The sequence below is a fragment of the Centruroides vittatus genome, unplaced genomic scaffold, assembly GCF_030686945.1.
Source record: "Centruroides vittatus isolate TY-2023 unplaced genomic scaffold, ASM3068694v2 contig_193, whole genome shotgun sequence".
In the NCBI taxonomy this organism is placed as follows: Eukaryota; Metazoa; Arthropoda; class Arachnida; order Scorpiones; family Buthidae; genus Centruroides; species Centruroides vittatus.
In genome coordinates, this window is record NW_027121185.1 from 709,129 (window position 1) to 723,434 (window position 14,306).

A 14,306-nucleotide genomic window follows, 5' to 3' on the forward strand; every position below is an offset into this window, starting at 1 on the left:
GTCACATTTTCATTTTATTTATTTGTCTGAAACTTACTGCAAATTATCATTTAACGTGTAACAAAATTGTAATCCATCTTTTTTGAAGTGTTCCTCGATCCATTTCTCCATTCTTTCGTTCATGTCGGAGGTGAAATAATTTTGCCAGTCTCCCACTTTACCTATAAAAGAAAGAAAAGATAGTGATGGCAGTTATATACCAAGTTTCGTCTGAATAGGGCAACTTTAATTATTTGTTAAATGGACCATGGGGAAAATGCAAAAAAAAAAAAAAAAGACATGTGAAGAACAATAAACACAAAATGGAAACATGCAAAAAGTTTTTATTTACAACATTTGTTTAATGCGCAATCCATTTGCATCAGTCACGTGGCAAAAAAAAATTAGTTTTTCTCCATGGTCCATTTAACTACTCAGCAGTGAGGGACAGATATATCTGTTAAATTCTTTTGGGGTATCGCCAAAAACTATCCACATAAAAAATGAATTACGTAACAATAAAAAAAGTCTCTTTTTTCACGCGTTTTTTCTCTCTACCATTTTGTAAAAAAATACTTTAAAATTTTCCCTGCAAACATATATACCAAGTTTTATCAAAATATGTTTACGAGAACAGGCTCTAGACAGGTTGAGTAGGGCAACTTGAAGTACATACAGGGTGGTTCTAATTAATTTTCTCAGAGAAATACCCGTTAATTTATTTGTGCATGCCTTATCATGTATGAAAGTAGTATAAAATATTTAAATGGGAAGCCTGCGATGTTCAGAGCACCGAAGACAACCTTTGTGATCTTGATATTAGGCTACAGTTACAAGTCACAAATTATGGCATTTGCTTGACCGAATTAATAAGCACGTCATTAATTTTATAAAATCTTGCAACAATCTACATCTAATGGATAAAAAGATACATAATTGTTTTACACTAATAATATTTCTGAAACATGATTTTGCTCACAAGTCTGATTGGGATTTGTATGTATGTATGTATGTATGTATGTATGAACTTGATGTAAGAAGAATATATTCAAAGGTCTCTACTGTATTCAAATAATAGCCATGACTAGATTTTACACTACACAAGTATAAAACTATCGTCGTCCATTCCCGCCGATATCCATAGAGTGTACAGGTGAACATGGTGAAAAAAAATCAAACTTTTATACTACCATCCAGTACGATTTTCCAAACTCTCCTATCAACAGAAGTTTTTAGCCTAAATTAAAGTTTAAGTAGGATTTACACTATCAATCCACCTTCATCTAGGTCATCTGATTTTAGCTTCAAATACCTGAGGTGGTGTGGCCAAACAGGTAAGGTTTTTTCCTTATTCAAAACTAAAAATAACAAATATTATCTTGCCACTGTATCCATCTATTAACACACCTAATTTTTGGTCAATTCCCTTATTTCTCACCAAACTCTCAGAATCATATGTCAATATAGGTTTAAAAACTGTTGTACACAGTTAGTTTTGTCTTTTGACTTATTTCTTTCTTGTTCTGGATATATTTGCTCAATTGGCTCCCTGCCTGACCTGCCTTGATTAACCTATTGCTGATTTCCAAACCTAACTTTAAAATAATTTAGAGGAAAGATTGTTGCAGGTGTTTGGGTTTATTGCTTAGTAGGACAACGTCATCTGCATAGAGAAAAGAATCATAAAAATTGGTTCTTTAAATTATCCACAAAAATTATAAATAATAAAGGGGACAATGTACATCATTACCTCACCCCTAGTTTTATTTGGAACCAGTCACCTATTTGTCCTTCTATTCTTACAGCTGATTTGCAGTTCCTATAAAGCTTTAGATTACTTTTTGAAGTTCTTAAGAAATATGGCATCAAAGCAATCTTCTAAGCCAGGCCTGGCCAACCCAAATTGTTTCGCAGGCCACAATTTAGGCAAACATTCATTTTGTATTTGTTTTACTTTTTTAAAAGCATAAGATTTTATTATACCAAGAGTTCGTACTTGCACTTGCACATTATAACGATGACACATGCAAATTTTCATTTATTTAATTGTTTTGGTATACACAACGGAAAACAAAAGTTTTAATAGATATATATCATTGCTTAACGGGCCACATGAGGCCACATGAGGCCCGCGAGCTGCAGGTTGGCCAGGCCAGGCCTGGCCTGTTCTAGGCACTCGATCAAATGCCTTCTCCAGGCCAATGAATCCCTAGTATAGTTTCTTGTTATATTCCCATGCTTTCTCTGTCAGAGGATGATAGACCAAATACTGTAAATATTTCATCTTAAAGCAGGGGTTGATGGAAAAATTGAAACTAAAAATCACAAATATAACTACAGTCAAACCTGTTTTTATGCGGGGGGATAGGGGACCGCATAAAAAAAGTCTCACGTAGAAAATAACTCGAAACCGTACGAAATAACTAGGAATCGCTTTTTTAACTCCTTGGGCCTTTTTCTGCAACACCTAATGGGGAAAAAAATCCTCTAAGAATTTTAATTTTTATATTAATTAATTATTTCCATTTAAATACGAATCTAACATTAAAAAGTTAAAAATAATCGGTAAATAATAATTTTATTTGATAAATATAGCTGCAGGAAGTGTTATTTCATTTAACAAGGCGTGAAATTTCACACCTGCAGTCTAAAGGTGAAGGGGAGCTAACTTACCGCATCTGTTCAAATATAACATAATATTTACGGTTTTTATATTATTAAAATAAGAGGGGACCGAAATAAACGTATAAGAAAAAAATTTTACTGAATAAAAAATGAAAAAACCTGCTGATGTCATAGAAAGCAACCAATAGAGTTTTTAAAAATTTTACAGGAGTCAATTATGTTCCAATTTGATTGAAATTTTCATATACCGCACAAAAACAGGTTTGACTGTATATGTATTATTTCAATGAATTTAATAGTACAGTGGTTTGAAGATTTAGAAAATGTTGATGTCTGAGAATGGATTATGGCGCTATTTGCCGCTCAAATTGAAAACATCAATGTCAACTTGCAAATGAACTTATTGAATTATTAGCTGACCTTGAAGCAAAAATGCTTTTAAATTTTTAAAATTTGAGCAACTTCTGGACAAATATACAAAACTGTGTGATATGGTAAATCCTTTCTTGCTGGTATTTTCAAGTTCGTATATGGTTGAAGCTGGTTTCAGCCATATTAATTCCATCTTAACTAACAAGGGGAGAACACGACCTGGGAAATTCACTTCAGGGTGAGACTTGGTATGTAGGTAGTACTCCTTTAGGATTCTCCTTTGTCAATCCTCAAAACAAGAAAGCACAACGGCCAGCCAATTTTAAGAAAAAGGCCTTTAAAAATTCGAGCTCAGCTTATGTACTAATAAGTTTCGCTAGGTCGGCAGCTGCTGAGCAGCTCAGTCGATATCGTTCAGGGTTCAAATCTCAGTCTCGATTAGTATTATTATTCTTATTTTATTCTTTTTTTTTCCTAAAAGTTTTTTAACGATACTAATCGAGACTGAGATTTGAACCCTGAACGATATTGACTGAGCTGCTCGGCAGCTGCCGACCTAGCAAAACTTATTAGTACATAAGCTGAGCTCGAATTTTTAAAGGCCTTTTTCTTAAAATTGGCTGGCCATTGCGCTTTCTTGTTTTGAGGATTGAACATCCTAAAGGAGTACTACCTACATACCAAGTTTCATCCCGAAGTGAATTTCCCAGGTCGTGCCCTCCCCTTGTAAGTAGAGAAATAAATCACCTTAAAGTTCCGCATTCAACTTATGTAAATTTTGAACAAAATATTGCTAAGGATCATCAATAATATCAATCAATTTGATAATTTTTCTATTTTATCCGTTGAAGCACCTTTTTTACATCTCCTCCTCCTAATATTGATAACTTTTTAATTTGCTCAGTACAAGATGATCACTTCACCTTCCAAACCTCAAAGGTCTTCAACTAAATGGATAAAGTCAAATGTCCTTGTCTACAATAATATAGGTCTATGCTTTTCAGATTTCTAGTGTGTTCTCTTCATGTGAATTTGTGACTGTGTTTGTGTTGGAATATTGTATTAGTAAGCTAGTGACAAGCACAAAACTTAACAACAATGACAAAAGACTACTCAAGTTTTTATTTCTCACCAAACTTACCTAAAATGCTGCCATAGATGTAGTTTAGTTTCCTCTTCTACTATTAAGATAAGATCTCCAGCTAGAATATTTTTCATTAGTATTTGTCTTTATTGCTGATCCCAAAAAATCATAAAATTATTCTATATCTTTCTTCCCTGAACCTTCAGTATATCCATAGGCACTGATAAATCTCATTATTCAGTTTCTATTTTAAATTTTGTCTAGATGACACTGCTAGAGAGTGCTTCCCATTCTATAAGATTTCCATAGCAGATGTAAAGGCTGACAATGGCTACACCCTCCTTGCATTGAGCATCATTCTGAGTAGATCAACTTATATCTATTGTTTAAGCTAAACTTTTCTTAGTTTCAGTGATATCTGCATTTGTACTTTATATTTTTCTAGCTCTTCAGCTAGCTCTACTTCCTTTTCATTCAGACTTCTAACATTGATGGTATCAACTCGGATTTGTGTTCCAGTAGCATATTTAGCACTGTGTGTCCCGATTCTCTGACCAACACAGCAGGAATCTTATTGACCTGGGTGACTTCCCAACCAGTATGACTTTCTGTTGATTTGATTTACCATGCTTAAAAGTTTTAACCAATAAAGAGATCCATTACAGTTGGTTGATCCTATAATGACAGCCCAGTTAATTAGCTATCTACGGGTGCCTGCTAGGTTGTCTTATGGGGGTGAGGAATGGACATTAGGTTACATCTCCAGTTGGTTCCTCACATGAATTTATAATGAACACAATGTTAATTTGTTTGTGTTGCACAGTTTAACCCTTTTTCTAAGAGTTCTATTTGTCAAAAACAAGCTTTTGTATGTCGTCGTAATTTCATGTTCACAAATTTTACTGATCCACAATAATTGGTTTGCAATATGTAACAAAAAGTCTCTGTACTTTTTATGTTTTTATAATATAAAATGCCAAAAAGCTCTGGCAGCATTGCTACATTGGCTACAATCTACATATCTTAACAGTTAATAGTGATCATCTTGACATTTCTATAAGACTATTGTCATGTAACACTAAAGTTTAGTGTTACCTTCAAAATGTTTTCAACCTTTTATGGTGATCTTCAGCTTCCCTGTAGAATATATTTCTTAAAAGAATGTCTGCTTTTAACAGTACAAATGATGAGGATGTGGGGTTATTGAGGGCTCATTACCCTTTAAAATAATTTATATATACAATATACTACCAGGTTTTGAATGTACAAATAGTGGAACAACATGATTGTGTACAGAATTAACAAAAAGAAAACTGTGAGTAATTTGAGAATTTTTTTTGGTAACATAAAGAAAACTTATTTTTCATCTTTAAATAAAAAAAAGCAGCACACTTTACCTTTCCGCATAAATTTCTCACTATTTTTCTTCCTTATTCCAAGATTTTCCCAATGTTCGTAATTCACAGATGGATTTTGAGACATATTAATAAAACAACAATGATCCTTTATTCTATTTATTTCATCTTCACTCAAAGACTTTCCAAGAAAAGATGCAATTCTTTCTATACAACCTTTCATATCCTATACAAAAAAGTTTTAAACCAATGAGATTAATTGATAATACACAAGCGATGTCCAGAAAGTAAGCACCATTTGCAAAAATTGAAATGAAGATTTGCTTTCAAGGTATATCTTTTATCTTGGACACATGTTTGTTATAGTGTTGCACAAGCTTTACAATTCCTTCTGCAAAGAAGTGTCTCACCTGTGTGTTAAACCAGCCCTGCAAGCCAACTTTCACCAGTGTCATTCTGATTCCAATCTCTCCTGATAAAAATTCATTAGGAGAGAAATGTATGAAAGTCTGTAGGTGCAAGATCTGGGCAGTAGGGTGGATGCCAGAAGATTTTCCAGCCAAATCTGCAGAATGACTTCAGAATGCAGACCTCATCTTCAGTTCTGAATGGTTCTCCACAGTAGGCACATGCATTTGTGGTTGGCCTCTGGGCATGAACACTATGTTGATCCCAAGAAACTGTAGTAGAGAATCCATATGCCACCACTGCATGGATTGTTTGCTCTCTGGTGTCATATAGGAAACCCAAGTTTCATCTCCCGTCAAAATATGGGCCAAGAACTTGTTCCCACCCTTCTGATAGCATTTCAAAAATGTCAGTGCAGTTTCCATATGTTGAGTCTGTGGGCATTATCAACTATTTTGGCATCCACCTTGTGCAGAAGAGAGAGAAATTTTAGGAAAATGTGTGTGGTGTGTGGAGTTCTAAATTGTTGAATTTTCTGTATTAGATTTCTCAAATTTTTCCATTCAGAGCACGTTACTTTTTAACATGACTTGTGGTATTAAAATCAACATTTATTTACCAAGTGCACATACTTTTGATAGAATCAGCCTGAAGAAGATTGCCGTAAACTATTACATTTAAAATCTGCACTTATGGAAAGTGTTGTTCATTATGTTACAATTTTATTTAAATATAAAAATCTTGTTCAATTGAATCAGCCTGAAGAGAATAGTTATAAACTATCAAAAGTACTTGCCATTGTGAATAAAAAATTGATTTTAAACTGCAAGACATATGTTTATCTAAGAGTACATTTAATTTTCTTCTTTCCATTCACCTGCACCAGAAACTCAGCAATGATGAACAAGAGACACCTACTCCATTTGTCATCATGCATGCTGGTTCTTCCTGCTTTAATCATTCTTTGTCGCTACCTTTTCACCATAACACTGCAAATCTCTTGAAAGTTTTTAGCTTGCACGTATTTGATGACAGTTCAGATTTAAAAAGTGGTAGGATTATCCATTTGCTCATTTTCAATTATGATAACAAATGTGTAGGTCTGGAGTGGGCAATTGAATTCAGTTCTGACATGATAATTTACCACCTGAACAATCACTGGTGCCATCTGTGCAGATGCTATACACAAATGGTATTTACTTTCTGGATGCATCTTGTATGAAAATAAATTTCAGAGTTAGACAGACATACTCTTTGTAGATCTTCATAACTTATAATAAATATATTATTGTCATCTCGATGCTCCCAAAATTCCATGTAATGTCTCCACAGGGGTCCATATGGAACTATAATTAATATTGGCAATAGGTATTTATTTAATTTTCATGAGTTATACAGTTCTAAAATTGGATTATACCTTTATCTTCAATAAAGCTCTCAAAGAAATCTTTAAATTGTCCAATATAATCTGTCATTGTAAGCATAGACACAAAATGATAATAGGACACTGCCACATCTTTTGGATTACGAATGATGTAAAATATCTGTTACAAGATAATGGTTAATGGTAAATTTCAAAATAATTTAAAGCATTATATATAATCTCAAAAAAAAAAAAATTACCTTTGGAGATTTCTCTTTTACATCTTGAGGCAAAAGAGAAAGTGGCAAATGTGATTTAATGAATCTGGGAGAAGACATCTTGGAAACAGCAGATATACCAGGATATATAAATTCTAGATATGGAAATCTATCTTCAAGACTAGAAGTAGCAGCTTTGTCAAGATCTACATTATTATAAATTACATATACTAATTCTTGAAGCCATGTTGTACCTAGGGAATAAGTTTTACAAGTTAAATGCTGAATTTGTAAATAAATTAAAGATTTGTATAAAAAGTTACCTGTTTTTGGAAAAGCAACAACAAAAATGTCGTCGTCTCTAACTTCAAATTTCTGAATTTCTTTCATATTTTTAATGACAAATTGGGGAAGTATATAATTTTTATAAGAATAATTTAATACTTTCTGACGATAATTAGGATCTTTGGGTAGCACTGTACAATCTCTATAAATGTCTTCTAGGTCTCTACGAAGACGCTTTCTCAAAACTACAGCAGTTGTCAATGTTCCTCCAAACAGGGCAGTTGAGAATAATAATTTCACCAGTCTCATAGTTTTTAAATTCTTGTGTTCGTAAGCGCTTCCATTTATATGGCGGTACTGAAGATAAATGAGGGGTCTTCTGTATATAAATGAGCGACTGCATGTTTGAAGTATGTTCTGATACATTTTTATCTAAAAAAGATCGAGAGTTCAGCTATACAGAATACTTGAGTATTGATTGATTAAATTTATTAAAGGAATTTCTGTGTATGGTGTTCATTTGGAGTCAAACAAGAAAACAGAATTCCTTTGTATTTCAAGAAAGCAATTTTTCAACTTAACTTGTAAAAACTTTTTTATAATATAAAACAGGAGTATCCTGTTTTATAAGTATCTAACTTAAAAACCTCATATAAACTATTAAGTCTAATTTTCTTAAGCACAAATAATAATCTCCATATATTTGGCCACAGAACATGTCAAGGGAATCACAGTAATTTTCATATACAGTAGAGCGTCGTTTATCTGAATCAATTGGGGACGGGGATTTCACATGTTAATTAACAAAGAATATAAACCTTTTTCTGAGGTGCCACTGCAAAACACCATAATGCAAATTTCACTAACTTGAAAACTGCCATCAAATAGGCAATATTTTTAAAATTAAAATTTAACAATACTTACAGTATATTTCTTCCTGAATCCTGCTTGATTTTCTGATATATTATCACTGAATTCACAGCATTTAGCTGGGTATTTATTCCGAATGACAATGAGCAACTTTCCAAGAACAAACAAGCAATTATTTATTGTGACTCCATCACAATGCCAGACTGCAATTATCATATTTTTAATTTATTTAACTTAAAATATATGCTTTCCACTTCAACTTAGTAGTGGTTTGTCCCTGTACATCATACTTTTCCTTTAACAATAGAGTTGTGCCAGTCATTTATCTAACACTTCTTGGGGGAAATTTTTGAATCGAAATAACACAACTTCTGGTTTGCATCATAAGTTCATATAGAATTACTTGGGGCCTCCTACATCTGGTCTTGTCTTTCATCTAACAAGCTCTGTTCTCAAAGATTAAGGAATGAGACAGACATCAGACGACAGTGGAAATTTATAGGTCTACAATTTTTTCAAATTGCAACCCAACAAAACAAATAGAATGTCACCAGCAAATTATCATGCTATAGTTCCATTTATAAATAGGTGTAATCCAAAATTGTGGAAATTCCTTTGCAGAATTCTGGATTACACCTATTTGGATTATTAAACAAAATCTCCAAGTATGGCTATATATTCTCAGGTTTAATTGAACTGAACTCAAATTCAAATTTAATACCAACTATACCAGAAGCTTTGCCAATCTGATTAAAAACTATAGGAAAGGTGAAGATGAAAGTCTAAAACAGGATCAAATGTACCCAATGGACAAGTCTAAAACAAGATGAAATGTACCCAAAAAATATCCAATAGACTAATGATAGGTATAAAATTATCAAATCCAGAAAATTTAACAAAATAATTATAACATTGATCAATTGATATTATTTTTTCAGCATTACATTTCTTATGATGGTGCTTTTCTGAAACAAATACCTTACACAATTGCAATTTTTTACTTAGTTACTTTTGTATTTTATTGACAAAATTTGTCTTCAATCTTCAACTACTACTTAACAATAATAACAAAGTTTCTTTTAAATGAATCTCACATAATTTTCTAAAAATTGACCTTGAACTTTTTCTTTACATTCAAAACTGAACTAAGGCTTGCTAAGATTCTGTGATAATGATTTTTTTAAAAGAAAATACCAATTTTTTGTCTATTTATCTACATTAAAATTGCACTAATTTCTGCAATATTTATAATTTGGAAGGAAATTCTTCAAATTCTCTAATATTCTTCATTTTCAGGTTTCCGAACTGATACAAACAATTTGGTTGCAAATGTAATTAATATTTACCAAATTAAAAATTAAGTTTTGAAGACAGTCTGTTGAAGTAGGAATTGCCATTTATTCTATTTCAAGGTTCAGGAATACACTTTTGATGACCTGCATTTCTTTGTAGGCCAACAGTTCAAATTTTAAACTTTTGTTTTTTAACTGGACTATTTTTTCATTGTTTTTAAAGGAAGTTTTTAATTTTGACAGCCAAATAGCCTACAAAGAAAGGTCGGTTGTCAAATGTGTATTCCGGAACCTCAAAATAGTCCTACTTAAACAGACAAAGTTATTGATTTTTTCTTTAAAATTTCCTTCTATCATACCTAGTATAAGGTGTTATATACTGTAAAGCAGGGGTGACAACACACAGCCCATTGCAAGTTTTTGTGCAGCCCCCCATGCAATATAACTTTTATATGGTAAAGTAAAAATTAGGAAGGCTTTATTTTTTATATTATTATTATTTGTTATACAATCAATATATTTCATATTATTATTAATAATATTTTTTATAAATAAAAAGAAATAAAAAGTAGTAAAAGTTTTTATTGATAATATTTGATAATATATGATTGATATTTGATTTGATAATATGATCAAAATATAGAACGAGACTGACTGATAAAATGTTTTGCAAATTTTCAAGGATCTCAGTTTCTCAAACCCATCCCGACATAAATGAATTATCAAAAAACATTCAAGAACAAAAATTGCATTAAATTTTAATGTTATTTTTATTTGAATAAAATAAATTATTTTCTTTTTTAAGAATTGTCACTTTTTTGTTCTCCGATGTTGTTATAGCATGTAAATAAAAAATAAAATAAAAATTAGTAACAATTTTATTTTTTTAAATAATATTTATATTTGATTTAAGCTACATACTACATTACAAAACATCTGACTGTGCGTCCTGCTTAAAAATATTTTTTTTTTTTTTTTTTTTTTGAAAATGGCCTGCCATCCAGAAAAAGGTTGCAGACTCCTGCTGTAAAGCATAAATATACCCTTCCATTTTAATAGATTTGATATTAATAAATGAATGTATATAATTATTAAACATTTATTCTCTTTTAAATTACACACACATATTATATCAAAATTAATAACTATATAAACAACTCATAATCCAATTGATTATGCTGAAATTATCAGCAAGATCATTTGACTTAATTAAAATCATGATCCAAAAGTAGCCCGATAATTTCAGCAAGATCATTCATTTTTTGGCTTTGTTAATTTTCAACAAAGTGATGAATTCTAGAATCTCATTAATGAGAAATATATACATACTCTTATTTCAACAGATTAATATTTTAATTTACAAATAAAGCAATTTCTAATTTAATAGACAGAAAAAAGTCCCTCTTGATTAATTATTTGAAAAATATAGTTGGGTATATTGTAAAGTGGAATTATCTATTCAATCCCAAGTCAGTAGTATCATTGCATTATGAAGTTCCCTGTCATATTGATTATTTTCGTAGACTTTTCTCACTAGAATTCCCCATAGATTTTCCATAAGATTGCAATCCGAGAACAAACTGGTCACTTCATATCATCAGAATTTCACTGATTTAACAAACATATATGCTTGTAGTAATGTCTATTGACACTTTGTCATGCTGTCATGCTGAAAAGTAAACTTTAATCTTCTAAAGCATTGCAAATATGGGATCAGTACTGTCTGTTTTGAATGATGTAAAGGTCAACTTCACTTCAAGAACTGAAGGCTCTCCAAATCATCCTCCAAATTTCCTCCAGAAAAATATCAGAAAAAACTGTGGTTCTTTACATATATTTGTTAATTATAGGTATTATTTATCAGACCATCTAAATTGAACTTCCTCTTGTCACAGAATAAGATTTTTGTTTCAGATGTTATGTTAATGATGTGACAGTAACATTTTCTAATCCTTGATTCATTTTCTCTTGACAAAAATCCAATTTAGTTACCTTGTACGAGGGCTGTTCGAAAAGTTTGCGGCCTTACTTATATGTGGCGCTGCGATCAATTTAAGGGTGTGCTATAGATTACTCCCTATGGAATTTCAGGACTTTGATTATATATTTGAACTCAGGGGACCGAGACGAGTTCAACGGTACCCTATTTTTGGACCGGAGACGAAAAATAAAAAAGTTACCACACTTTTTAAGTTACCATACTTTTTTAATGCTCTCATGCAGACGGCACTGTAGTTGCTAGTATTGCCATCTTGCGGTAAAGTCTGCAAACCGTGACATCGGACTACAGTCCTCTCCCGGAGCGTTAAACACGCGATACGAGAGCGGAGAGAGCGACGCGACTTCCGATCATCGCAGATCGCCATTTCAGTTAATGTTACTTATGCAGCGACATGGCAGCCCGACTAACCTCTCGTATGGGCGCCACCACACGCCACCATGTGCTAAACTAGTGATCGATTCACGGTAATTCTTGAACAAAGTAAAAAAAGGGGGGAAACATCTACTAAAGGCAATTTTAACGGCAAGCGACGGGACTCCCGATTGCGATAGCAGGCCGACTTAGCGAGAGCGACCGACTCCCTATCATCGCACGATCGCCGGAAAAAGTATGATAACTTTTTTATTTTTCATCTCCGGTCCAAAAGTAGAGTATCATTGAACTTGTCTCAGTCCCCTGAGTTCAGATATATACCCAAACACACAAAATTCCATAGGGAGTAATCTATAGTATACCCCAATTTAATTTTTGGCGGGAATAATTCAGCCATCTTTGCTAAAGATAAGACAAATCAAGTGAAAATTGGTATTGTAAAGTTTTGTCATGACAGCTTAGCAGATAGTCAGGTGCACATGTTTTGTCAAAAATGGAGAAGACTGAGACTCGTGCGGTCATAAAATATTTGACGATAAAAGGGTTGACTCCATCTCAAATCAAGGCTGATATGGATGAAGTTTTGGGAGAGTCTGCTCCTTCATACACCACTGTGAAAAAATTGACAGCTCTTTTTAAATCTGGCAGAGAGAGAGTGGAAGATGACCCTCGCAGCAGACGGCCGTCAACTGCTGTCATTGAAGAAAATATCGACAAAGTTTACGATTTGGTGTTAGCAGATAGCTGAGATAACAGGCATCTCTGTCGATCGAGTGCACCACATCCTAACCGAAAATTTGGATATCACGAAGGTCTCAGCAAGGTGGGTACCGCGTTTGCTGACCGCCAGCAAAAGCATGTTTGCACTTTGATGTCAAAGGAGTGTTTGGACTTCTATCAGAAAAACCCACAGGATTTCTTGCATTCGGTTTGTGACTAGCGACGAAACATGGATCCACTACTACACTCTTGAAACAATGGAAACATCACAGTTCGCCACCACCAAAGAAGGCAAAGACAGTTCCATCAGCAGGGAAAGTGATGGCCTTGGTTTTTTGGGATGCTAAAGGCATCATCTTTATTGACTACCTAGAAAGAGGAAAGACCTTCAATGCTGTCTATTACTGTGAACTTCTGGAAAAACAGAGGCCACACTTGAAGAAGAAAAAGGTTCTGTTCCACCACGATAATGCACCTGCACATTCCGCCAGAATCACTGAACAAAAGATAAACAAACTTTGCTTCCAATTAGTTCCACATCCACCGCCCTCAGTGACTTCCACCTTTTTCCAAACCTAAAAAAATTCTTGGCTGGAAAGAGATTCCACTCAAATGACGAAGTCATCTCTGAAGTGAACGAGTATTTTGCACACCTTGACAAATCGACCTATTGTGATGGCATAAAAAAGCTAGAACATCGCTGGAATAAGTGCATTGCTAACAAAGGAGACTACATTGAAAAATAAAAAAATTTTAACATTATTTTGTTTGTTGTTCTATTTCAGGCCACAAACTTTCTGAACAGTCCTCGTATTTAGGTATCAAAACTCTTAAAACATAGTGTACCACACTATGTTCTAAGAATTGTATCTTTAGGTATGGTCAGCTGAAGTTTTTGTTTCAACAATGCAGAATTCATATCTCTTCAACTGCTTACAGGGATGTTCTGCACATGTTTTTAGTATCACAGCTATCTTGTTTTGTCATAAAATTCTGAATTGCTTCAAGAGACCAGTTAAAAATTTATGGCAGAATGGATCCTAATGATGTAATTTGACCATTATGAAATCTTAATGTTGTTTTCTTCAAATAAGTCTTGTGGAAAGAGCACTTCATGTCAATGTAACAAGACAAAGTTACACATATTTCTGCATCACAGATATTCATCTCTAATATTACTTTTGTTATTTAGAATCTTAGATTTTTTTTTCTGGAAGGAATGGCATTTATTTGGCTTCTTTTTCTCTGTACCAATAATTTACTGTTAATACCATATTATTATTTTATTTTCTCAGGTAATAACTACATCTTTTATATAAAAGACAGTTGTACACATATAATTGATATAACGAGAACCATCA

At 32.9% G+C, this 14,306-nt stretch overlaps 1 protein-coding gene across 1 annotated transcript; it reads right to left on the reverse strand.

Moving 5' to 3' along the window:
- Window position 1: 1 nt before the first annotated feature.
- Window positions 2–8,790, reverse strand: LOC136970389 (sulfotransferase 1E1-like). Its single transcript, XM_067264829.1, has 7 exons — window positions 8,614–8,790; window positions 7,728–8,121; window positions 7,447–7,658; window positions 7,241–7,367; window positions 7,075–7,169; window positions 5,458–5,641; window positions 2–161 (listed from the first exon to the last, which is right to left on the reverse strand). Exons 1-7 carry the CDS (start codon window positions 8,773–8,775, stop codon window positions 34–36), a joined length of 1,302 nt encoding a protein of 433 aa, XP_067120930.1. The 5' UTR covers window positions 8,776–8,790; the 3' UTR covers window positions 2–33.
- Between the last annotated feature and the right edge of the window lie 5,516 nt (window positions 8,791–14,306).